At 42.3% G+C, this 26728-nt stretch overlaps 1 protein-coding gene and 1 long non-coding RNA gene across 2 annotated transcripts in view; one reads left to right on the top strand and one right to left on the bottom strand.

The window, feature by feature from the left end:
* Window positions 1-26728, bottom strand: part of LOC309621327 — a 270404-nt gene that overhangs the window by 97265 nt on the left and 146411 nt on the right. The gene's annotated exons all lie outside the window — the stretch shown is intronic.
* LOC309621333 (neuronal acetylcholine receptor subunit alpha-6-like) lies at window positions 10436-25661 on the top strand. Its single transcript, XM_082408869.1, is given in 7 exon segments — window positions 10436-10567; window positions 12230-12369; window positions 20487-20531; window positions 21253-21362; window positions 21464-22095; window positions 22098-22441; window positions 24492-25661. Coding segments are annotated over 7 exon segments (1482 nt in total). The 5' UTR covers window positions 10436-10488; the 3' UTR covers window positions 24624-25661.

Below are 26728 nucleotides of genomic sequence, written 5' to 3'. Positions count from 1 at the left end.
AATAATCTAATCTTCTATTTTAGAAACTGGGAAAAGGAGAACAAACTAAACCCAAAACAAGCAGAAGGAAGGAAATAATAAGGACTAAAGTGGAATTAATGAAGTAAAGAATAAAAAAATAGGGAAAAATAAATGAAACCAGAAGTTGGCTCTTTGAAAAAAACCGACAAAATTGGCAAACTTTTAACTAGACTGACCAGGAAAAAAAGAGAGAATAATGAAATTACTAAAATGAGGGATGAATGAGGGGAATGATTCCTACTAATTTTACAGAAATAAAAATAATTATAAGGGAATATTTTGAACACCTGTATGCCAAGAATTAGATAACTGGGATGAAATGACAACTTCCTAGAAAGACATATAGATCAATAAGTAAAAAGATTGTTAGTAATAAAAAGTTTTCTTTAAATCTCCAACAAAGGAAAGACTAGGATCACTGGTTTATTCTACCAGAGAGTTAAATAATTAACATCAATCCTTCATAAATTCTTCCAAAAAATAGAAGAGGAGGGAACCCTTATCAATGATTTTGATATCAGTATTATTTCCCTTCTTCTTGAATAGATTTCTTTAACATTTATTGTAGCATAGGTTTGTTGATGATGACAGCTTCCCTGCTTTTATGTGTCTGCAGATACATTTATTTCACCATTGCTTGTGAAACATATTTTTGCTGGGAATAGAATTTTAGGTTGACAGTATTTTTTCCGCTTATGCATATGCCTAATTATGCATATATTAGGCATCCAAGATTTAGGGTGGGCCCTAAATCCCATGGACATACAGCAATAGAGGGAAGAGGTCATGTGAAGACAGAGGCAGAGATTGGAGTGATGCTCCCACAAGCCAAAGATACCAAAGATTGCTGACAGCCATGAGAAACTAGAAGAGAGGAAAGGACCAGGTTCTCCGTCAGAGCCCCACAAGGAACCAACTCTGCTGACACCTTGATTTCACGCTTGTAGCCTCCAGAACGGTGGGAGAATAAATTTCTGTTCTTTTAAGCTGCTCAGTTTATGGTGACTTGTTATACCAGCCTTAGGAATGAAGAGAATGCCACAATTCTCTCTTAGCAGTCTGGCATGGAGATGAAAGTGCATAAGAATGTTTTAAAGAGAGAAATAGAATTTGGGGTTGAGAAATCTCTGTACCTTCTAACTAAGTCTGATGGATAACTTATTTGGTGATATTACAGTTTCCTTTCCTTGCAAAACAGTGCCTTATACAAAATAAAAGCATTCTAAAAAACTATGTTACAAACACAAATTTCAAAATTTCTCTTGGGTGGAGTGGGGAACTGAACAGAGGATTGAGGTATGACTTCACTGAAAATACTTCTCAATTGATAAAAATTTTGGAACCCCATAGAATCTATACACTATCACTTTGTTGTCAACTTACATTGCATATTTAATTTTATGGTAGATATGTAGTGGTTATCAAGTTTATTTTTCAAAAACTTTTCCTTTGAATCTGTCAGATCAAAATACCACCAGAGATGAAGAAAACCAAAGTGGAGTGTATTGCTTCCTGGGCAAGAGAGAAGTACATCACTCAACCAAAACACAGCACAACGCAATGAAACACAAATGAGATCAGTGAGTCTCCCTGAGCAGAGATTGAAATGGCTAACCACAGGACAGGAAGAAGGATGGACACCAAATAAGACCTCTGGTTGACTCACCAGGCAGACTGCAAACTCTTCTCAATCGGTCATCATAAGAGTGAACTCAGTTCTCAAGGAACTCTGGGGTGGGTAGAGTTTTTTGTTTTTTTAACTTTTAATTTTATATTGGAGTATAGCTGATTCACGATGTTGTGTTAGTTTCAGGTTATACCAAAGTGATTTAGTTATACATATTGATATACCTATTTTTTTTCAGATTCTTTTCCCTTGGTATTACAGAATATTGAGTATAGTTCCCTGTGCTATACAGTAGGTCCTTGCTGATTGTCTAGTTTACATGAGATGGGTGATTTAAGGCTCTAGGAGCCTCGGGGTCACATAGCAGGCAAATTAACATGTGCACACTTAGAGGCTTGGTGACATTTTTCTTCAACAAATTCAAGTCGGTGAAGATACTTTAAAAAAATACGAAGTTCCCATTATAGGTCCAACATCTGTTGCTTCCATCAGGCCATATATGAATACATTAAAAATCATTTTTGTATTAGTATTAGACACAGGCATTTAAACAGCATATTCAACTGTGTTAGCAAGTTTGGAATTGTAGTCCTCTGATAGAAAAAATATTTCTCCTTAGCAAAAGAGATAGTCTTCCTTCAAATATCAACACTAACTTCTTATGAGAATTTGGAGGAAGCTCAGTTTTCCCTATTGAAAATATCCATCTATGTGTTATTTAATCAAAGAGAGATAGTTGGTGAATTTTCTAGAGAAGAAGCACCTCTATATGTTTCCAACCTTTGAAACTAAAATCTTAAACTACACAAAGTGATAAATGCATGTTCCTACAATCTGCATGGAACTTTCCTATGTCCTCAAAAGACTTATGTATCTTCTCAAGAAATGTTATTAACTTTTCCATGATCTAATAAAAGTCTCAAGAGAGTGTCTGAATTAAATGATAAAATTCAGGGTTTAAGGTGGCCGCTCTAAGACATAAAAAAGGTGGAGCCGGATCAAGGATACACCATGGTGGTTGATTAATATCACTGTGTGTGTGTGTGTGTGTGTGTGTGTGTTTACTTGTAGCTTTTCTGTGTAGCTGGGTTTTACCAGCTGATAGAATATGTGCTCTTGTGAGTTTTGGAACACTCTTGGATGGCTTCCTCTCTTGGATCACCCTGCTAGGCCGGGGTGGGGGCCTTGGGAATACTTAAGCGCAATTGTAATACACTCTTAATATTGCTCACTTTGTTTGTTTACATTTAGGAAGGTCTAATTCTAAATGTGACACTTGGCAGCTCTCGTGCACGACTAACTCACATAACTAATTCTTCGTGCATCTCCAATATCATTCCCTCTCCAGGTAAAGTTTAGAGAAGGGGAGTGGAATTTATGTAATAATGCTCTGATACCTCCTAATATTTTTAAAATGACTACACTGGCGCATTGGGCTACCACTGCGTATCTGCTCTTGTCACTGTATTGAGTACAGCTGAGAGAGCTGGATAGGGCCTTGCATCCATCTGGTCGCGTCACCACACCTTAAGGAAGAAATGGCAGCCTGGACAGGTAAGGTGACTCCATTAGGGTCTCCCCGTGAAGGGGGCTGATGGTGGTGTCAGTAGATCTTTCGACCCCGCCATGGTGGCCTCCAGCACGCCACCTTGACGTCTCCTTTTAGGCCAGAGTCCACTTCCTTTCCCACAGGTTTGATCTCCTCTATGAGTTAATCTACGAGCTGGCATCGCTGCGTCTGGACATGGGGGTTCCCAGGCAACATCTCTTTTCGATTCGAGGAAGAGGGAGGTGTTCCGATGTGGGAGCTCCATTAAAGAGGGCGCTGGGGTTTGCAGATGGAGATTGTGCCTGGCCGGCGGCACGGCTGACACCCTTGTTGGAAGGTTTATGAAAGTCTGGGTGAGGCCTTGGGCACGAGCAGCTGTGCTCTGGCACGTTGCTGGGGGCATTGGTGGAGGGGGCGGTTCTTTCCAGCACCCCCTGCCTGGACCCCTTCTGGTCCCATCCCTCATCCCCCTCCCCCGACCTCAGACCCAGGACGGCCCTGGCTTCGGGAAGACAGCCGAGCTCAGCAAAGAATCGAGAAGGCCTGGGGTGGCCAAGCTCCCCCGGGGGCCCTGACAGCAGCCTGAGTGACAGGCTTGGGGAGCGCAGCTCTCTGCATGGCTGGTGCAGATCAGGACCTGAGATTAACAAGATCTCAGCTGTGCTCCAGCCGGTGAAACCCGAGCCCTAAGAGTTCTGTTCATCATTAGCTTTACCTCCTCCCAACCCTAAAAAATAAAAGGCCGAGATAACATTTAAGACGTGCAAGAAAGGGAAGTTGGGGGAATTCTCTTGGAATTGATGTTCCATTTTGCGTTTTTATGGACAGAGAATCTTCTGTACGGTATATATTCTTTGATACTTGTTGAGACTTTGTTGGTTCCTAAGAAGAGGTTAGTTTTTGTAAATATGCCATGAGTACTTGAAAAAACTAAATGTGTATTTTCTACAAGTATATTTCAGTATCTATCACTGTGCCCAGAACATAGCAAGACTTAACCAATACCCAGGTTGAATTAGCCTTTTTTACACACAACACGGTGCCCGTATGGCAGCTTCAGACTATCTCTAACATTTTTATCTTGTGACGTGCACATTTGCTGGGACGCGTGTGTCCCAGAAACGTCTGACCCTGTAACATCAGAGCTGCGCGGGTGGGCTGTGTGGGGATCTGCTGGCAGCCCTCCAGAGGACCGGCTGCATTGGGATCAGCTGGGGAGTTTTTTAAAGATGCGGCTTCTGGGTCCCACCCCCGGCCTGTGAATCGGAATTTCTGAGGACGGGGCTGGAATCCGACCTTTTAAAAATGCCTCCTTACTCTCGATTCTGCTGCACACTGACATTTGAGAGCTACTCACCAGAAACCGTCATCTAAGTGACTTTCAGGTTTTCTTCTTTGAAAGAACAAGATCTGTATCATTTCAGGTAAAAGCAGTCTTACTTTCTGGGCCTCCCCACTGGTCCCCAGGGTTTGCTGTACACGTGGAAATGTTGCTCTCTGGAAGAAGAAAATCAGTGTGCGTTGTCCCTATGGTACTTCAGTAGCTGCTATTATGTACATTTTCTGATTAGATCCTCACCACAATCCTGTGGGATGCTGTAGTGGGGTGAATGGTGGCCCCTAAAAAGATATGTCTGTCTCCTAACCCCTGGTACCTGTCAATGCGACCATCTTTGAAAAAGAGTCTTTGCAAGATGTGATTAAGTTAAGGATCTCGGGATGAGTTTACCCTGGATTACCCAGTAGGATCTAAATTGAATGAGCGGTTTCCTTACAAGAGACAAAGAGGAGAAGGCACAGGCAGAGAGCAGAAGGCCATGTGAAGACAGAGGCAGAGGCTGGAGTGATGTTACCACAAGCCAAGGAACACCTGGAGCCCCCAGAAGCTGGAAGAGGCGAGGAAGGATCCTCCCCTAAAGCCTTCAGAGGGAGCATGGCCCTGCCCGCACCTTGATTTTGGACTGCTGGCCTCTGGAACTATGAGGTTGTATTAAGCCACCAAGTTTGGGGTAATTTGTTAGAGCAGTCATAGGAAACTAATACCGACTGGTATTGTTACTCCCATTTACAGTTATAGAGCTGGGTCTACTATAGTGGAATACATTTTATAACTGCTGGGTCCTGGGACAATGGTAACCTTGAATTGATTTTTCCTTTGAGGAGATTTATGATTTAAACACATTTCTTTCTGCCTTGTTGGGCCCAGAGATAATTGCTGCTCATTTAGTGCAGTGAAAAGGCTGGGGAAGTCACAAAATCCCCAAAGTCCTATGTAGGAATCACTCTGGCTGGAAAAGTGTGGTACTTAGTGATGTGCACGGCACAGCTGGCAACGGCACCCCCAGACGTGGATGTGGCTATACTCTCATTCTCCCGGAGCAGGGAGCTTGCCTGATGTCAGCCTGAGCCCTAAGCAGGGCAATCTCCTGGGCTTTCACTTGTCTCTGGTACTGTGTTCATCATTTCAACTCCCTGTACAAATTAGCCATGGCCCCCTCAGCTCACGTGAGAGATGCACCGTGAATGATAATGAAGTTAGTGCTAACCGTGGCCCATTTCACTAACAACCTTCTAAAAAATATATTGAACTTATAAAGTATTCATGGATCTAAAAAGCACTTGAGTATAGCTTTAAGGTGAAAGCATTACCTTTAGAATCAGACAGACCTAGATTGGAATCCTAACTCAGCCATGTAGCCTGATGGGCCTGTAAGCAAGTTACTTAACCAGCCTGAGGGCCAACGTCCTCACTTCCAAAACTGGGTCTCACCTCTTAGGGATGCTGTGAGGATGAAAAGAGAGATGGTACAGGGCTTAGCCTGGTGACTGGACGAGAAGTGCTGAGTGAGCGTCGTCACTATCATTCAACGTCTGAACATCTCAGCAAGCTGGACCCCAGCCCAGGTTCTAAGGCTTTCTCTTTTTCTTAAAATGTACGTGGACAAAAGGTTGTACAGTTCATTTGAGCCTCTCTTATGAGCTATTTATTAAATGTTTCTTTGTGGTCTAAAATGATCATTGAATTTGAATACTCCCCTTCTGCTATTTTATTTTTCTAGGGTGGGAAATGTCAAGTGGGGTGGATTTGAAATACTACTGACTAGGGATATTAAATATGTGAGAGTTTAATGACAGTGGGTTTTTTAATATAAAAAGACAAAGCCAAGCAGATGGGATCATTAAATTATTGATAATGTTTTGCTGCAATGATTCATAAATAATACATGTTTAAAGGGTTATTTCCTTTATATTTCTTTAGGGACAACTAAAGAGTCTTCTCGTTTGGAGTTTAAAGAGAACAGACAGGTGGAAAAAGGTCAACAAAATGTTCATTCGTGCAGTTTCTATGCCCCAAACCCCTGAAACTTCCAATAAAAACATAACAAATTTTATGCAACCATATCAAATAGTCTCCTTTATTTTTAGAGCAGAATGAAGCAATGGCTTTAATTTAGCATCTAGGGAGGAAAAGCTTAAAATATATTAATAAAAAATTTCCTATTAAACAGTATCACTTTTTTTTTTTCCTCAGAAAACCTCCAAATTGAAGTTCGCTTCTATGAATAAAAACCAAAAAGGAACCCAAAGATTAGTCTCTGAAGGCTATCAATTTCCAGACACATTAGCTCTTTAGAATATGTTATTTTAAAAAGGGAAAATGTGGAGTGACTGGGGACAGATCCTGGGAAACGACGAAGCCAGCTACGGTTACTGTCTGCCCAGCTGCCCTCCACGGGTCTGGGGCCACGGGTATTATATGGCACATGGTGTTTGATGCACATGGTGTTTGATGCACATGGTGTTTGATGCACATAGGTGGGCGGGGGGAGCGTAGGATCCATAGTTTTTAATCAGATGTTTATGGTCTTGAAGAAAGTTAAGATCCATGGCTTCTTCCTTTTTCCTTTTGGAACTGGCTGAGAGGAATGAGGGGGTGAGAGGGCGCAGGTTATGCGGGGGAAGGAAAAACGCCCGCCCAGCTCATCCTGTGTCAGTTAACCTCTCACCTCTCGGCAGCCCTTCCACCTCCATAAACCGTGATCAGCGCTCAAAACTGGTTCAACAAGGCTAAACAAAAACTGATTACAGACGTGAATGTGAAACGGTATCCAGCAACCGCAGGGAGAGACAAATTGTCTTTAAATCTTTTGTTACTTGAATTAAAAAAAATTCTTTTCTTTGGAAGTGTGCTTATTTTTATTCCCTGTATATTTGGTTTTAACCTCTTTCTCTGCAAATTTCCAAAACGGTTTGAAGCAGGCTATAAACCCATAATTCAATGACAAAACTCAAACATTTTTCTGATGATGAGGGGATAGTTTAAATGTTTTCTTTGAATGGGAGAATGTATTTTGTTTACAAACTGTTAAAATATATTCTTCCTGAATATATTTAAAATATATTTTTAAAATATTTTAAAATATATATTTAAAGTATATTCAGGCCTGAAAGTGACTTAGTTGTGTTACCTATTTGTACTGGTAAGAGAGGGAGTGAAAATTCCATGAAAAATTGGGTAGGGAGAGATTAAACGGTTTATGTTACCGAGTTTAATCACATTTTTCTGATGAGGAAGGGCTGAGGGAGCTTCAGTAACTTGCTCAGCATCCGCCAAGTGAGGATCAGGGCCAGGATCCAAATCCGGGTCTGACTCCAGAGTCCACATTCTTTCCTCTGCCTTCTTCCCCTCTGGTGAGGTTCCTCTGTGACCCCCCTTCCCCACTCTGCACCTTGGCAACAAGGACAGATGCCTGCAGGTTCCTGGAGGAAAGGGGGACCGTCCCAGAGAACCCCTCCTCTACAGGGGCTCTTTATGCTGACAGGTGATGGCCATAGAGAAGGATGCTTGGATAAAACAAAAGACCTGAGACAACAGTTTTCCTGAAAGGCTGTATCCATTAGAAAGTGTGAAGAACAAACCGATCAAAGTCTGGGCAATAGAAACGGTCGAAAGTGTTGGCGCTTTGAAAACAGCCAACCTGATTTGGGTTTTACCCTAAAAACTAGGGAGGCACTGCCCCATTTGCGGGGGTGAGGTGGCTTTTTATCCGTCGTGATAAAGTGTTGTCCTGACGCCTTTTCTCTGCAAACTCCACAGGACACTTCAGCAAAGGACAAAAAGCCCATCTGCTAAGAGGACAATTTGAGTAACATCTTAAAGTGACATATCTGAGGCACCCAGCCCAGTGCCTGGTCTAAGTTTGGTGCTAAATAAATGATCGTTCCTTTTTCTTTCCCGCAAGAGATATGAGGCCAACAGAATTTTGAGGGAAACCGTTAGTCTGAAGTCTGCACGATTGCCAAGTGTACAGTTTCTGTGATGATGTCATGGAATGCTTTGATAGGAGGTCCCTGAGAGACCATCTTCGGCTCTGACTCCTTTCCCCCAGCTTTATTGAAGTATAGTTGATGAATAAAAAGTGTGTATATTTAAGGTGTACAATGTGATGATTTAGCATATGTTACATTGCGAAATGATCACCACAATCAGCCCAACACATCATCACTCAGTCACCGTGTGTGTGAGTGTGTGTGTGTGTGTGTGTGGTGCAGAGGCGGTAAGAACACTTGAGGTCTCTTTTCGTAGCAAATGTCAAGAATACGATAACTGTAGTCACCACCGTACTGTACATTAGATCTCCAGAACTTGTTCATCTGGTGACTGCAAGTTTGTACCCTTCAACCGACATCTTCCTGTTACCTGCACCCCAGCTCCTAGCAACTACCGTTCTGCGCTCTGCTTCTATGAGTTTGACTTTTTTAGATTCCACACAAAAGTGAGATCATACAGTATTTGTCTTTCTCTGGCTTATTTCACTCAGCATAATGTTGTCGCAGACGGCAGGATTTCCTTCTTTCTCACAGCTGAATAATATTCCATTACATATATGTATATGTATATCACAACTTCTTTATTCATTCATCCATCGATGGACACCAGGTTGTTTCCATATCTTGTGAATTATGCTGCAGTGAACGTAGGAATTCAGATATCTCTCTGAGAAATTGATTTCATTTCCTTTGGATATATTCCCAGAAGTGGGATTGTTAGATCATATGGTCGTTCTATTTTTTAATTTTTTGAGGAACCTTTATACTGTTCTCCATAGTGGCTGCACCAGTTTACATTCCAAACAGTGCACAAGGGTTCCCTTTTCTTCACGTCCTCACCAACACTTATTACCTCTTGTCTTCTTATAATACCATCTTAACAGGTGTCAGGCGATAGCTCATTGTGGTTTGATTTGCATTTCCCTGATGATTAGTGGTGTTGAGCTCCTTTGCATATACCCATTGGCCATCTGTGTCTTTGGAAAAATGTTTGTGCAGGTCCTATTTTTCAATTGGGATGTATTTATTTATTTGCTATTGAGTTTTATGAGTTTCTTACATATTTTGGATATAAACCCCTTTCCAGATACATGGTTTGCAAATATTTCCCCCCATTCTGTAGGTTGCCTTTTCATTTTGTTGCTAACTCCCCTTTAGCCAACACCAAAATCTGACCAGAAGGCCTAACTCATCAGAATGTTACTGACACTAAACTTATAGAGGAAAGAAGCAAATGATAAGAAAACCAGTTGGTGACAAGGATGTATAAATAAACATAGAACCGTCTAGACAGCACCCTGTGTTCAGTATTCGTTCTTCTCATTCTCAGACAGCTAATCTCTAGTCCTGGAGGGTGATTCCTAAACTCAGAAGGACGAGGCACTAGAAGTCAGACAAAACCAAATTAATCCTGTTCTCTGTGAGGCACACTTTACCAGGACTCCTGTTCTAGAATGTTTTCTGGTAACAAGGTTAAGCCCTGATGCGCTAGAGATCTCAGTGAATCAGAAAACACTGATCAGGACCTGGCAGGCACTTTACCTACAGCTGGAGCTCAGGAGATGTGTGTTTGCTCCCCTCAGGACCGGGGCTGGGAAAAGATGCACCACAAAGATGCACTAAGCACATCACAGTTTTCTGTCCCCTCTCGGTGCTGTCTGCCCAGCACCCCCGTCCTGCTTCTCCTCCCGTTCCTGCACGAGAAGAGATGTAGGGTGTCAGGAAATGGGCTGACTCATCTGACATCAGATTGAGTCCTTTTTATTTGCCCTTTTGGTTGGCCTCAGTCTCTGATATTGGGAACGACCATGTTATGTTTGTGAAGGTTTTCATTTCACAGAAGACACTTGGACTGCAGTGGACTCTGGTGATTTAAAGGTCCGGTGTGAGTGGCTGCCTGATAGCTCTTTGTTTTCCACAATCCTTTGACTAGAAAAAGAAATCAGAGTGTGTTTTAAACATGCTGCCCCACGAGGGTCAGGGATTCCTTTGCTTTGGGCTGTGTCTCTGGTGGTATGTATTCACACTTTGCTTCAGAGGTAGGTTTTATTTCTGCTTGTTCTCATATTCCCTTTTTAGCTACATGTATTTCCCAGTTTTATTTTCCTCCTTTTCTAGTTGTGCTTGGCTGAGCAGAGATGAGATATGCTATGGATAAATATGTAGAGTGTCGGCACAGGAATTACTCCTCTTATAGCTGCTAATTAATCTATTCATTTTTAGTTGGTCGGCTTAACATGTAAAACGAGATTTCAGGGGGATGGGGTGGGGAGGACAAGGAAACATTGTAAACCATGTTTTATTTTATTTTCCCGATGAAAAATAGGCAAAAATAACAATGGTACAGTTTTCTATCCATCTCCGCTATGGATGTATTCAACTTCTTTACCTGTATTTAATATTTTTTCAAAACTGTGGTTTATTAGCTGATACTATTCCTCAGTCTATGAACCCTCCCATTTTGTAGGTAATCATCTTCATTTTGGGAAATGTGTCCTAAGAGTAAGATCATTCATTTTCAAAGTTGAGGCTTAGAAACGGACAGCTGCTGCTCTGTCCATGTCCACAAAGCCACATTTCCACGTGCTGTCATCTTTGCAGGGACTTGCTTGTCAAGACTCAAGGAGGGTTTATCTGAAATGTCTCAAAGGAAAAGAAAAACCTCAAAGGAGGAAAATGGGTAACAGGAGGATTTTTTAATTATCTGTTTTATGTAGAAATATTTCTATCTTTATTAATTATGATGGCAGACAATGATGTTTTACATCTAAAATTGTTCTTTTCTGCTGAAATCTCAGTGTTTCCAAATGCATCTGTCAAACAACACTTTTTATTTAGTAATATAACAGCTATCCTTTCCTTTATTTTTGCCTAATGAGTTGTTCAGCCCCTTAAATTTTTTTTCTTTCAGGGTATAAATCCCTTTGGGAAATTTATAGAATAGTATTTCAGGTATCAAATTTGAATACTATAAGGAAAAATATAGAGGGGGCCTTAATGAGATGAATTATGTCAAATGAAGGCAAGTAACCTATATTTAATGCATTCTTGGGAAAATACAAAGAGATATGCATTACATTATTGTCTAAAATTTAATGACTAAAAGTGCTATTGTTTAAGAACTTGGGGGATTCTATAAAAAATATTTTAAGTAAATTTTCCTTAGAAACTTTGCACTCTCACACATCTCCAAGAATTGAAATTCAAAGTTGATTTTAAAAAGGAGGAGGGCTTAAGACCTTAATGAAATTACTAGTTATTTAAGTTTGATTGAAGAAGGTTCCCCAGCTACACACCCTGCTGGTTGTAGAAACAAGAGACCAGTCAGATCAGTATTTTGACAAGAAAGGGCAGGACTTTTCTTTAATCACCGGATCAGTAAGACGGTGAGTTCTGTTCAGTGACATAACTGAACATGTCAAGCCTGTGTCTATCTATCATTTACACTGTGCTGCCATAGACTTTAGAAGTGCTCTTACCAACATCATTTTGTTTGCTAGCGCACTAGTCCTGAGATGCCGGTATTACTCTTTTCATCTCCGTGGTGAAGGTGAGCAGCCTGGCCAGGAGGGGCAGGTGCAGTGGTGCTGGGGGAAGCTGGTGTCCCACACCCGCCTTCCCGGGATGGAAGCCCCTGGAACCTCCCCACCAGCTGGCATCCTTTCTGCTTCTCTAACCCCTCTCTCTGTATGGTGCCACAGGATGTGCAGGCTGTGCGTCCGAGGAGAGGCTCTTTCACAAACTGTTTGCTCGTTATAACCAGTTCATCAGGCCCGTGGAAAACGTTTCCGACCCGGTCACTGTGCATTTTGAAGTGGCCATCACGCAGCTGGCCAACGTGGTAAGTGCAGGGGGGGTACCACGAGGCCTCAGAGGCCCCAACTCTGAGGGGTCCAAGCAATTCCCACTCACTGCACTGGGTAAATAAAGGGATTTTTGAACACAAACAGACAAAAATCTACAGAGTGCTGCCCTTCAAAGCCGGCCCGTTGGGAGGGATCCACTGTCCCCAGGGTTGCTGTCATCATTCCCCTTAAGGCGATGTTTTTCTGGAAATGCTCTCAGAACCAGTTTATGAAACAAAGAGGCGAAGGGGGAATACAAAGGGAACTAACTTCATTGTGCACCTACTATGCACCAGTGTCCACACTTAGTGGCTGTCATCTGCATTTTACAGCTGGGGAAAGGAAATCTCAGGTAAGAAACTTTCCCAACGTCAGACAATTACAGATGGTGGCACTGGGGTTCAATCAGCACTGTTCAACCCCAAAGCTCATGCTCTTCTGACTCTGTATAAGAAGAATTGCTTTAAGTCTCCTTTGTTATAGAAGAAAGAGAAAATTCACCTTGTTTCACACAGGGTTCCATCCAGCCCTGAAAAACTGATGGGAATTTGGAGGTTTTAGTTTAATTTATTGCTACCCTGTTTAAGGGGCAAGGAGGACTAGAGTTCTTTCTTTTAAATAATCTTCACACCCTAGATGCTGGGAGAGGAGGTGTGGGACCTGATACCCTAACAGAGGTCAGGGTTCTGGGCTCCAAGGCATGGCAGGGCACAGGCTGGCCTGAGGCACTGGACTCGGACCAAATTCCAGGAATAGGCAGGCTCAGGACGTAAGGGGTAAGGGACATCAGGAGCATCTCTGAGACAATGGTGCACAGACCGAGGGAGCAGCCCAGGCCCTGGACGGGGGCCGGTGGGGCCTCCTTCCTCTCAGCTTTGCCTGGAGAAACAGTGGTGGCTCCAGGTGCACCTGGAGGAAGACCTCAGTTATGGATATGAAGTCCGGGCTCACCGTGTTTCTCTGGTCCGTGCTTCCCAGCAGACTGGGCTGACCCTGACCTGGTCCTCTAGCTTCTGGCCCAAGCTGGAAGTGTGTATATGCTGATAAATACTGATTTTAAAAAAAAGTAAGCCAGATGTTTTATCTCACTTAGATGGGCCCACTCCTTCCTTTAATAAACATTTATTTAGTACCTATTCTAATCCTGCCTCCCCTCTCCCCTCAAATAGCTTGGCACTGGTTACTGGTCTCCTACCAGGCTGGAAGCCACACTTGGTATGAATTGGGCTGTTATGAATGGAGAACTGGACTGAGTTTCCCCTAAAGTTTGTGATGCAGCATCACTTCAAATCCATGATCTATACACCCTTTCAGGACATTGTTCTGAAGATGGTGGGTGGAGGATTGCTGAATACAGATTTTGGTATTTGCATTTGGCTGCTATCAGAGATTGAAAAACACACACATGCTCTCTCAGCTTATATAAAACAAGTTTATTTCTTTCTTATGTAATAGAAATCTAAAGGTTAACAGCCCAGGTTAATACCAGGTGGCTTTGTGGTAGGGGTTGCATCACGGTGTTTGGTTGCCCAGGTTGTGCACTGCACAACTCCTGAGGATGTTAATCACATGAGCTATGATGCTAAAAGCATAAACTGTGACAGGGACCAAGGTTCCTTCTATCTTTCTATGTCACCATCCTTAGCATGTGATTTCTTCCCTCAGTGTTGCCTTGTGGTCCAGGATAACTGCTGATTTTCACTCATCATATTCACATTCTTGGCAAGAAGCAGGAGGAAGAGAGAAAGGGGCACATACCAGACATCTGTGACTTCCTTAAGGAGTTTTATTAGAAGTCCTACTGACAGCTTCTGCTTCCTAGCTCATTGACCACCCCTAGCTGCAAGAGAGTCTTGAGAAATGTAGTTTTTAAATTGAAATGTTATTTATTGAAATAATCATAGATTCACTTGCAGTAAGAAATAATAGAGCCCTTGTATACTTTCTTTGACCAATGGCAACAACTACTGTGTCTTTCATTTCTAAAATTTTGTCCTTTCAAGAAAACTATACATAAATGGAATCACACAGTATGTAACCTTGTGGACTGGCTTTTCCATTCAGCATAATTCTTTAGAGATTCATCCAAGTTGTTGCTTGTATCAGTAGTTCATTTCTTCTTTTTTTTCTTCCAGTTTTATTGAGATATATTTGACATACAACACGTATAAGTAAGGTGTGCAGAATAGTGATTTGACTTACATACATCATGCAGTGGTTGCCGCAATAAGTTTGGTGAGTCATTTCTTCTTATTGTGAGTAGTATGCCATGGTATTGATGGAGCACACTTTGACCTTTCACTGGTTGAAGAACATTTTGGCTGATTCCAGTTTTGGTCTTTTACAAATAAAGCTGCTATGAACATTTGTGTACAGGTTTTTGGGTGAACATTAATCGTTATTTCTCTGGGATAAATGCCCAGGGGTGCAATTCCTGGGTCATGTGATAGTTGCGTATTAGTTTTAAAAGAAACTGCCAAAATGCTTTCCAGAATGGCTGTACCCTTTTACATTCCTACCAGCAATATGTGAGTGATCCAGTTTATCTACAGCTTTGCCAGTATTTGGTATTGTCACTGTTTTTTATTTGAGTTATATTAGGTATGAAACGATATCTCATTGTGGTTTTAATTTGCATTTCCCTAATGATTATTGATATAAAACCTCTTTTCATGTGCTTATTTGCAATCTGCATATCCTCTAAGGTGAAATGTTTGCTCACGTCCTTAAGCCTATTTTCTAATTGGATTGTTTGTTTTTACTATTTAGTGTTGAGAGTTCTGGCTATATTCTAGATACAAGTGCTTTGCCAGTTTTGTGGTTTGCAAATATTTTATCCCAGTTTGTAGCTTATCTTTTCTTCCTCTTCACATGGGTTTTCACATGAAGTTTTTAATTTTGTTGCAGTCCAATTTATCAATTTTTCCTTTTCTATTTCGTGCTTTTGGCATCAAGCCTAGTAATTCTTTGCCTTATCCCAGATCCTAGAGGTTTTCTCCTATGTTTTTCTAAAAGTTTTATTTATGTCTTATGTTTAATACTATGATCCATTTTGAGTTAATTTTTATGTAAGATATGAGGCCTAGATTTTTGTTTTTTAGACCTGTGGGTGTCCAGTTGCTCCAGCACTATTTGTTGAAAAGGCAATCCTTTTCCCACTGAATTGGTTTTGCACCTTTGTGAAAAATCAGTTGAACATATTTGTGTGGGCCTATTTCTAGGTCCTCTATGCTGTTTCATTGATCAGTGTGACTCTCCCTACACCAACACTGCACTATCTTGATGACTGTAGCTATAGAGTAAGACTTAATATTGGCTACAGTGATTCCTGCCACTTTGTTCTTCTTTGTCAAGGTTGTCTTAGCTATTCTGAGGCCTATGCCTAGAATAAGCTGCCTATGTCCACAAAAAGCCTTGCCCTGACTTTGGTAGGAACTGCATTAAACCTGCAGGTCAGTCTGGGGAGAAGTGACGTCTTTACTCTGTTGAGTCTTCCAGTCCGTGAATGCGGGATGTTTCTCCATTTATTTAGCTCTTCTTCCTTCAGGATCTTGTGATTTTCAGTATACAGATCCCATTGTATTGTTCTGTGTATACGTAAGTATTTTGTTTTATCTGGGGGTGACTGAAAATAGTATTATGCTTTTAATTTTGGTTTCTCCATGCTCATTGTTAGTATATAGAATTTTAAGACTTTTGTGTTTTGATCTTGTAGCCTGAGATCTTGCTGAACTCAGTTTCAGCATTTTTATAGATTCCATGGGATTTTCTTTGTAGGCAACCTTATAATCTGCAAATAGAGATAGTTTTATTTCTTCCTTTCCAGTCTATGCCTTTTCCCCCTTTTTCTTGCTTCATTGCAGTGGCTAGAACTTCCAGTACTATGCTGAATAAGAGTGGTGACAACAGACATCCTTGACCTGTTCCCAATCTTAAGGAAAAAGCATTCAGTCTTTCACCATTTGGTATAAAGTTAGGTGTATATGTTTTGTAGATGCTCTTATCAAGTTGAGGAAATTTCCGTTTATTCCTAGTTTCACAGAATTTTTAATCATGAATTGATGTTGAGATTTGTCAAAAGCTTTTTCTCCATCAATTGATATGATCACATGGTTTTTCTTCTTTAGTTTCCTGATATGGTAAATTACATTGATTAATTTTTGAATGTTGAACCAGCCTTGCATCCCACTTAGTCATGGTGTATAACTTTTTATACATTGTTGGATTCAGTTTGCTAATATTTTGTTAATGATTTTTGCATCTAAGTTCATGAGAGATATTGATCTGTAATTTTCTTTTTTCATAATGTCTTTGTTTGGGTTTGTGTCAGGATAATATTAGCTTCACAAAAAGGATTTGGAGTTGTACCCTCCTCTTCTATTTTCTGGAAGAGATTGTGGAAAGTTGGTATTGATTTTTCTTTACATATTTGGTAGAATTCTTCAGGGAAACCTACTGGGCCTGGAGATTTCTTTTCCAGGAGCTTTTTAATTATAAACTCAATTCTTAAATGGCTATAGGGTATTCAGACTGTCTATTTATATCACTTTTCAGATTGTTTTCCCTTATTGTTTATTACAAAATATTAAGTATATTTCCCTGTGCTATACAGTAGGTCCTTGTTAGTTAGTTTGTGGTTTTTGAGGAATGGGCTCATTTCTTTTAAGTTGCCAAATTTATGATAAAATTAAAGTTGCTCATGATATTATCTAACTTTTTAATGGCTATAGGATCTGTAGTGATAGCTCCTGTTTCATTCCTGATATTGGTGATTTGTGTCTCCTCTCTTTTTATTTTTGTCAGTCTTGCTAAAGGTTTATCAATTTTGTTGTTTTTCCCCCAAAGAATCAGCTTTTTGTTTCATTGATATTCTTTATTGTTTTCCTTTTCAACTTTATTGATTTCTGTTTTATCTTTATTTTTCCTTCTTGCACTTGCTTTGGGTTTATTTTGTGCTTTCTGTTCTAATTTCTTGAGGTAGAAACTTGTGTTATTGACTTGAGACTTTTTCTCATTTCTAATGTAAGCATTAACCATAAATTTTCTTCTCAGCACTTTTTTTAGCTATGTCCCTCATATTTTGATATATTGTGTTTTTGTTGCCATTAAGCTCTATGTGTTTTAAAGAATTTCCTTTGAGACATTCTCTTTGACCCATGGATTATTTAGAAGTTCAGTTTCCATGGGTTTAGAGATTTTCCTGTTGTCTTTTGGTTATTGATTTATAGTTTGATTCCATTATGGTCAGAAACACACTATGATTCCAATTCTTTTAAATTTGTTGAGGTTTGTTTTATGGTCTATGATAAGGATACGCTCTGTGTTGGTTAATATTATATGCATGCTTGAAAAAATGTGTATTCTGGTGTTTTTGAGTGGAGTATCTATACATGTCAATTAAATTCTGTTGGTTGATTATGTTGTTCAGATTTTCCCTATTTTTGCTGATTTCTTTTGAGTTTACTGAGTTCTATTGGTTTCTGAGAGAGGGATATTGAAGTCTCTAACTGTAATTGGGGATTTGTCTGTTTCTTCTTTCAGCTCTATCAGTTTTTGTTCCATATAATTTGAGACTCTGCTGTTTGGTGCATATATGGTCAAGATCATTGTGTCTTCCTGGTGGACTGATCCTTCTTTCATTATGTAATGTCCCTCTTTGTCTTTAGTAATTTTTTTCCTCTGCATCTACTTTGTCCACTATTAATATAGCAATTCTTATTGGTGTATTAGAGTCTACTTGTCCTCATGTGGGGCACCAGAAGTCCCTGTGGGCCATATTCATTGTTGTCACTGAGCCATGGTGAGGTCTGGGAGTGACTGTGATGCAGTACAGCCCAGATGCACAATTACCAACGCCCTTCTAGAAGACTATAGGCCATCTGCTGCTGTTTGAGCCTCAGGCTTGGCCTTAGAGCACCAGAGAGCTCTACATGGAAGGGTGTTTGCTGCTGCATAGAATGAACTTGGCCACAAAGTTTAATGAGTGGATGATCTTCAGAGTAAGTGTATTTCCACTGTCCCCCTCATGGGGCCAGGGCAAAGCCCCTGCCCAGCGTTTTTGATGGCCTGGCATATCTGACATGACAGACCTGAAGGCTCTCAAAATGTAGCCCGCCTGGCCTTTCTGGTCTCAGTCTCTGAGTCTGTTGCTGCTGCTCCAGAATCTAGTCCATTTGAAATTGTAACTCCAATCCTTTCATTGAACCACGTGTCAACTAATTTACTTTCCCAAGAAGGAGACGCAGGGTGATGGTCCCAGGAATGTGGGGTTGTACTGTGGGCCTCTGGCCTCCTTCAGCTGGGCTGTCTGATAGCAGTTCCCATGGCCATAGGTGCGGTCTGGCATTGGATGGAGAATGGGACTTTCCAGACCTGGTCCTGACCCATAAACTTGGCTGACACCTCTGAGGGTGTCCGTCCACCATGAAGCAGGTCCACACCACATGGAGCTTCACCAGGCTGTGGAAGTATAGATGGGGAGACAGGAATACTGTCGGGATGATATTGCCAACTGATTTTAATTCTCAGAATACAACGTTCTAGTTCACAGTGTGCACTAGTTCTCTAACCAGTGTATTAGTGGACAGAGAGGAAGCAGTCGCTGGAAGACGCTTATGACTGTTCCCTCCGAGACATTGCTGGACTGCTAGAGCTAGTCCATTCCTGACTGACAGCCAATGGATTTACTGACATGGCCCCTGCTTGAATCTGCTGGGCACAAGGTATGAGCAGAAGACACTGTCCTTAGACTTGGGTAATTGTAAAGTCATGGATAAGTAATAGTCCATTTCTTTGCTTGCCCTGACCAACAGAAAACCATGAATGTAACTCCTTTTGTTGACTTTTTAAAACCCTAGGGCTTATCATGACTTGACACAAATCCCTTTGAAGGAGGAAGCTGGTGAGGTCTCCAGGTAGCGTTTTCTGGGGGGCATGGAGAACTGCAGAGCAGCAAACCAGAGTGGGCTGGTGTCCAGCCCTGGCCACTGCTTCCTCAGCCAGTGTGAGGTGTTTACTCTCGAAGGTGCTCATGTGTCTGGGGAAACAAGGTTGGTAAGTTTTGGGAACCTACTGCCGGCCACTGGGTGACCATCAATAGCCTCCAAGTGTTGCGCTGTGAGACTGCTGAAGGTTCTGGATGTGTCTTCAGTAGCTGCTCCACTGAGAGGTAGTAGCTGATTAGGAACACATGATATTTGGGATGTCATCCTGGAACGCTTTTATTCAAGAGACCCATGACTCTTTGCAGGTCATTTAGGTACCTGCTTAAACCACCTCCTCAGACAAACCTTCCTGGATCATCCTGTCTAAAAGAGACTTGTGTACGTGTGTGTGCAGACACACACACACACACACACACACACACACACACACACACACCACTCAATCCCTTTATTTTCTTTCATGGGACTTATCACTATCTTACATTATACCATGTATCTATTATTGACTTTCTGTCTCCCCAGCTAATAGCTTAGGCACATGTAGGTAGGGATATTTTCCATCCTGATTACTTCTGTAGCCCCAGCATTTATAGAGTGCACAGTAGGTACTCAATAAATACTTGTTAATGAATGACTGAAGCAATTGGCAGTGGTTTGGGTGGGAGCAGTGCTCTGGGGAGTGGCAGGTTCCAGCTGGCAAACTCCATGGTGAGCTGAGGCTGACACCTTGAGGGGCAGTGGGGCTCAGGACTCAGAACCTAGAGGGTGCTGGGGCACAGCTGAGGAAGAAGATGGCAAAAACAATGATACCCATCACCACTTGCAGGACTTCCCCTCCCTCCCTCCCACTCTCTCTTCTCTCCCTTCTTTCCTTTTATGGGATCAGAAATCTTTATAGGCTGCAGTGGTCAGAAAGGCTTCACAGAAGTGGAACCTCAATCAGATTTGAAAGACAGTCATAAAGCCACATTTCAAAGTCAACAGGGTTGGGACCAGTGTGGAAATATTGTATTTTTGGCTTTTTATAAGTTGCCTTTTCAGTCTTCTTTTTTTCCCTCCGTTAGCATGAATAACTCAGACTGGCTATTTTTAGTTGTAATTTTTGCTCTAAGATTCACTTCTATTAGCAAGTACATTTGAGGCTAAAAAATATTGTTTCTTCTTCGCAGGATGAAGTAAACCAGATCATGGAAACCAATCTGTGGCTACGTCACGTACGTGTCTATGTCACACGTTCTTCTCTTGGAATTGTGTCACACTCGTGTGTCAGTTTAACAACGTCCAATGGTTAAAATCCACTAGCATTCCCTCTTTGCATCTCCACCTTATGATAGAGCATAAAATACTAACTAGCTCCAAAGCCCAAAGTTCAATCTGGTAACGGCTGGCTGGGTGCAAGCTTCATGGTGCAGAACTGAGTGACAGAGTTCTCTCTGACTGTCCTTCGGTGGTTTCTGCTCTCAAGCCTCCTATTTTTGTCTGAGTCTCGAGCTCCAGAGCCAGATGCTTGCCCACTCTTTGGTCCTGCTCTGGGTAAGATCCCCACCGTCTGGTTTTATCAGTCAGACCATCTTGTTCTTCCTTCCTGTCTCAACCTTCTATGCAGATTTTGTAACAAACCCATCGTCATACACTTGAATTCTCTTTTTAATATTAGCAATGGATTGCTACTAGAGATCAAGCACAGTCCATGGAATATGGAAGCTGAGCCTATAAACTTGGCTAGCTAATTAATAATCAACAGATACTTATCTAATATCTATGTTTGCCCAAAATCAGCTCAGCTACCTTGTTCCCCATGGATTTAATCTTCCAACTTTTGGTAGGAAACCAACTCTTTAAATAAGAAATTTTTCAAAAAGTGGTTGAACCAATATAGAATTAACATTGGAAGAAAGTCAAGAATTTTTAAAAACTGACTTCTATTCCCTTTAGATCTGGAATGATTATAAATTGTGCTGGGACCCAGTGGAATATGATGGCATTGAGACTCTTCGTGTTCCTGCGGAGAAGATCTGGAAGCCTGACATTGTTCTCTACAACAAGTATGGGCATCTGACTGCCAGTCTCTTTCCAAAGTTGCCTTTGGTACAGGCTGACCCAAAGCACAGGGGGTGTCACTAATGGTGTCTGATTTACATTGCAGTGCTGTCGGCGACTTCCAAGTCAAAGGCAAGACAAAAGCTCTTCTTAAATACGATGGCATGATAACCTGGACTCCACCAGCTATTTTTAAGAGTTCCTGTCCTATGGATATCACTTTTTTCCCTTTCGATCATCAAAATTGTTCCCTGAAATTTGGTTCCTGGACCTATGACAAAGCTGAAATTGATCTTCTAATCATTGGCTCTAAAGTGGACATGAATGATTTTTGGGAAAACAGTGAATGGGAAATTGTCGATGTTTCTGGCTACAAGCATGACATGAAATACAACTGTTGTGAAGAGATATACACAGACATAACCTATTCTTTTTACATTAGAAGATTGCCGATGTTTTACACCATTAATCTGATCATCCCCTGTCTCTTTATTTCATTCCTAACTGTGTTGGTTTTCTACCTTCCTTCTGACTGTGGTGAAAAAGTGACGCTCTGCATTTCAGTTCTGCTTTCCCTGACAGTGTTTTTGCTGGTGATCACAGAAACCATCCCATCCATGTCTCTCGTGATCCCCTTGGTGGGCAAGTACCTGCTGTTCACCATGATCTTCGTCACCTTGTCCATCGTGGTGACGGTATTTGTGTTGAACACCCACTATCGCACCCCGACCACACACACCTGCCCTCGTGGGTGAAGGCAGTCTTCCTCCGGCTGTTACCCCAGATCCTGATGATGAGGAGGCCTCTGGACAAGAGGAAGGGGACAAGATACGACAAAAACCCCAAAGGCTTCTCTGGTAGGCCTGCCAAAGTCAAGTTCGATCATCACAGAGAGCCCAAACTTCTTAAAGAATGCTGCCACTGTTGTAAGTCTGGTGAGATCGCCACCAGCAAGAGAAGATTAAGTCATCAGCCTTTACAATGGATGACTGAAAATTTGGAGCCCTCACCTGAAGTTGAAGATGTAATTGATAGTGTTCAATTCATAGCAGAAAACATGAAGAACCAAAATGAAACAACAGAGGTAAATGTATGGCTCTTCTAGCCTGTTCACCCGCAGCAGGCCTGGGGACCCTGCATAGACATGTCAGATCTTCAATGCGAGTTCTGTTTGCAAGAGGGTCAGTGAGTGGTACCCTAAGAGCCAGCCCTCTGATGATGCAGTTATGGGTGAACTACCCTGGGGAGGGGGGGGGGGGTAAGGTGTAGCCTCAGAGCAAATCTCTGCCTTCAGAAATGTCGACTCAAGTAAAATCTGGTTAAAATAAACACTCAGGGCAACCTTGGTTTATTAAACTGAGAACCCCTGCATAAGGAAGGGTGGGAGAGGGAAAAGCCGGCTGAGGGGCAGGAGGAAAGCCTGCAGGGCCGGTCACAGTCTGGGAGCCTGGGAGGAAGGTGGCGTGAGCCTCCGGCAGCTCCAATCCCACTTACTCCACTTGACGTGGATCCAGGTGCTGATTGAATGAAACTCAGGGATATTTTTAGCATCAACACAGTCTGCTTCTGCGGCCCAGAGCCTAACTATAGCAGCTCGGACCTCCCCATCCTCCAGAGAGAGAGAGCTCAAGAACTTTATGCCAATTTTCCATACCATCAGGATGACTAGCTGGGGGCCTCTGAAAACTCCTGCCGCCAGGGGTCTGGGTCTGACCTGATGGCAGTAGCCATCATCCTTATCTCCTAATGAAGGGACATGGTAGACCTGAAGTCCACCCATTGGTGCTGAGGCGGACACGGGCTGCATGTCACACAGGTCGGGGAGGGGTGCATCAGGGGCAGGTGAGCCTAGGACTCCCCTCTGTGGTGACACCTTCATCAAACTAGGGGACAGTTGCCGCTGACTTGATCACCACCAGGTAGGGCTCTTGGAGGTCGGGAACCGGAAGGACGTGAGAGATGTAATGAACTCTCCCTGACCAGCGTGATCCCGAGTTCTAGAGAGCCACCTATGCCTGATGGGGGGCCCATCACATCGCACGTCCTACACTCCCCGCCTCAAACCCATTTCCCAGACTTCCCAAGGAGTCAGAATGTCCCGTGGTGCCCATGACAAGGGTGGATGAGAAGTGTCACCTGCCCTATCAGTAAACGAAGGATGTTGCTCCCATCAAGCCATCAACCACTGCAGTCACCCCCAACTGTGCACCCTGAGCGGATTCAGGGTGGAGAAAAGAAGGATGCTGGCCCTACATAGCTAAGCTGCACATCAAAGGAATGATTTCCATGAACCCAGACTCTTGCATCTTCCCATACATAGAAAAGTGCTAAATTCCTTAACTTGAGATGTCTGATTTTCTTTAATTAACAGTAATTTTTTTAACGTTTTTTAAATTGAAGTATAGTTGATTTACAATGTTGTACTAATTTCTGCTGCCTAGCAAAGTGACTCAGTTATACACATATATACATTTTTTTTTGTATTCTTTTCCATTATGGTTTATCTCAGGAGATTGGATAGGAAGGAACCACGATATGTAGGAGGTTTTGCAACAAAAACCAGGTGGTCGGAACATCAAAGGATTACTGTTGCCGTCAAATGCTACAAAATGCTCTGCAACAGTAATCTTTCGATGTTCCAGCTACCTGGTCTTTGTTGCAAAACCCCCTCTATGCCCTGATTTTTCCCTTAGCTCTTCAGCGCAGTCCCTCAGAGCGATCTGAGAGGCTGACTCCCGGGCTTGAATTCCTCAGAAAATCCACTGAATAAAACATAATTCTCAACTGTTAGGTTGTGCTTTTTTTTTTTCAGTCAACGCAAAAGTGGAGCTCTCCGAGCAGCTCCTTCTGGGGCGCTGCCTGCAGTCAGGGGAGGTCCTGTGCGCCCACATAAGCCTGCTCACCCTGCAGCCCGCTGTCCCAGGACTGATGGGGCGCACACACCCACCCTCTGCAGACAAACGGAAGTTCTCTGTGTGCTACAGAGGAGACATGGGTTAACCAGAATCACAGGGATATTTGCTTTAAAATCGCCAGGAAATCTTCTGTGAAAAGGAAGCAGCTTACTTATGAGACAAAGCTTATCTCCCATGGTTTTGATTTTTTTTTATAGCTGCTTGACTTTTGTCTTTCAGGTGCAGGACGACTGGAAATATGTGGCCATGGTGGTGGACAGGCTGTTCCTGTGGGTGTTTATGATCATCTGCGTGTTTGGAACTGCGGGGCTGTTTCTCCAGCCACTCCTGTGGAACACAGGACATTCGTAAGATGGATTTTCCCTTTAGCTTCAGAAACTTACAAGACACTGTGTTTGTTCCATGTTTAACCCACCACAAGGAAAGGGATAGAAAGCTTCGCACCAAGTCCCCATCTAGATGGAAAAAGAGGACTTTATTGCCAATCAGGAGCCTGGATGCCCTCCCTTGGGGCACAGAGGAGTCCTTTATGATCCCAGTGTCTGGGATCTGACACTGGAGCCCAGAGCTGGCAGCGCCTGCAGGCTTCTCTTGTCTGTACACGTTTGGCTTCCGGGGATGTGACCGACCCACAGAACAGCAAACCGTGGGATCAAAGTCAAGCCACGCTAAGAGGTTCTTTTGCTTCTCCAGTTTATGGGCTTCTCAGTATAATGACACTTGCCAGATGTGAAACTCTGGACCTTGGACTTGCTGACCTCTGCAGCACCTGTGAACTTGTGTATGCTTGCTTTCTCCTGCACAGCTCTGTGATGTAGAACAGACACTGCAGCATTATTTGATACATTATTTGGTAAAAAAGTATCAGCAGGTAGTCAGTCTAACCAACAGGCTGTATTTACTCCCCTTTTAAAAAATCTTATTGAAGTGTAGTTGATTTACAGTGCTGTGTTAACTTCTGCTGTACAGCCAAGTGACTCAGTTATACATATATATGCATTCTTCTTCATATTCTTTCCATTTTGGTTTATCACAGGATACTGAATATAGTTCCCTGTGCCACACAGTAGGACCTTGTTGTTTATCCATCCTATATATACTAGTTTGCATCTACTAACCCCAAACTCCCGGTCCTTCCCTCCCCCACCCCCCATATTTAATTATCATTCATCTGGCAAGAGGCTTGAGTGGTGACATTGCCACAGTCCCAGAAATAGGTTCTGTCCATGCACTTGGAGCTTTGTAGGAAAAGTCATAAACACAGAGATCTCCAGGACCAGGTATCACGTGGGGAATGTAACCAGAGCAACGAAAATAAAGCATGATGTGGTCTGGCTGGAGAGACCTGAAGCAACCTTTGCCGTGGGTCCAAAAGGTGTCTCTTCTCATCAGCAGTTTCCATTTGCTCTTTGTAGCTGAGACTGAAAATAAAAGTGTTTCTTCTGTAGGAAATGGTGATCTTGTACCTTTTAGAGCAATTCCTTTTCTGAGATGGAGAACCTTGGGTATTCTGTTTTATTCTACCCTCGTTTATTATCTTCTTATGTTTTGTATACACTTATTATAACAGTTTTAAAGATGCATTTTAAAGTAGAAAAATAAATCTACTCTAACACAGTAACTAATTTCATTTTGCCTTTTCTGTTCTAGTCCTTGTCTAAATGCACACATAATTTGACACCTCAGTTCTACCTTTCGGTTTTGTATTTTGCTATTTTCTCAATATCATGTCAGCAGCATTTCTCCGAGATGTTACACAGTCTTGAAGTATAATTTTTGTGGTTGCATAACCTCCATTGTGTTGATACCCTACAACTTCTATTACTGATACTGACCAAGGTTCTTGACCTTCCCTTAATCAATAGAAATTGACAAGAGGCCAGACAAGAAACTCAGGCAAGGCTTTATTGGGGCTCCTGAGGCGGCAGGAGTGAAAGGAATGAAAACAAGTAACAGCTTCCCTTGCTCACTCACCGAGGGGAGCCAGCTAGTTCCTTACATGGGGTGAGGGTAGGGGTGTGTCCAGGGGTCGGGCTGGAGGGGGGGCTTAGGTGGTCTGCCCACCCCTTAGGTGGGTTTGTGTGCAGGGGGGCATGCGCAGTACCCTACTTTTGCTCCCAACTCATCGGAAGTGGCAGTTGGGTTTTTTTTTTTTGGTCTTTTTGTATCTTCTTGTCCATAATTTGCCACAACTGCACATATACGCAGCTATTTTTACTCCCTTATAGTTTCTTTGTATTTTTTTGCTCAAGGAGACGTTTGTCCAGGTGCAAGCCCTGCAGCAAAGGGTCCCAGATCCCAGATCCCAACCTGTCTCATTACCATGTGCTAATTCTTCCTTGTCTACCTCATCCTGGAGCTTAAGGCCAGTTGTAGTACCCCAGGCACAAGTTACTCTGTTTTAAAGTATTTTTACTCTCTTCATGTCATGTTATTGTAGCACCTCTATTTTATCT

Source organism: Balaenoptera borealis, assembly GCF_965194805.1.
Source record: "Balaenoptera borealis genome assembly, contig: HAP1_SCAFFOLD_283, whole genome shotgun sequence".
NCBI classification, from domain to species: domain Eukaryota; kingdom Metazoa; phylum Chordata; class Mammalia; order Artiodactyla; family Balaenopteridae; genus Balaenoptera; species Balaenoptera borealis.
This window is presented reverse-complemented; position numbering and strand designations above follow the sequence as displayed.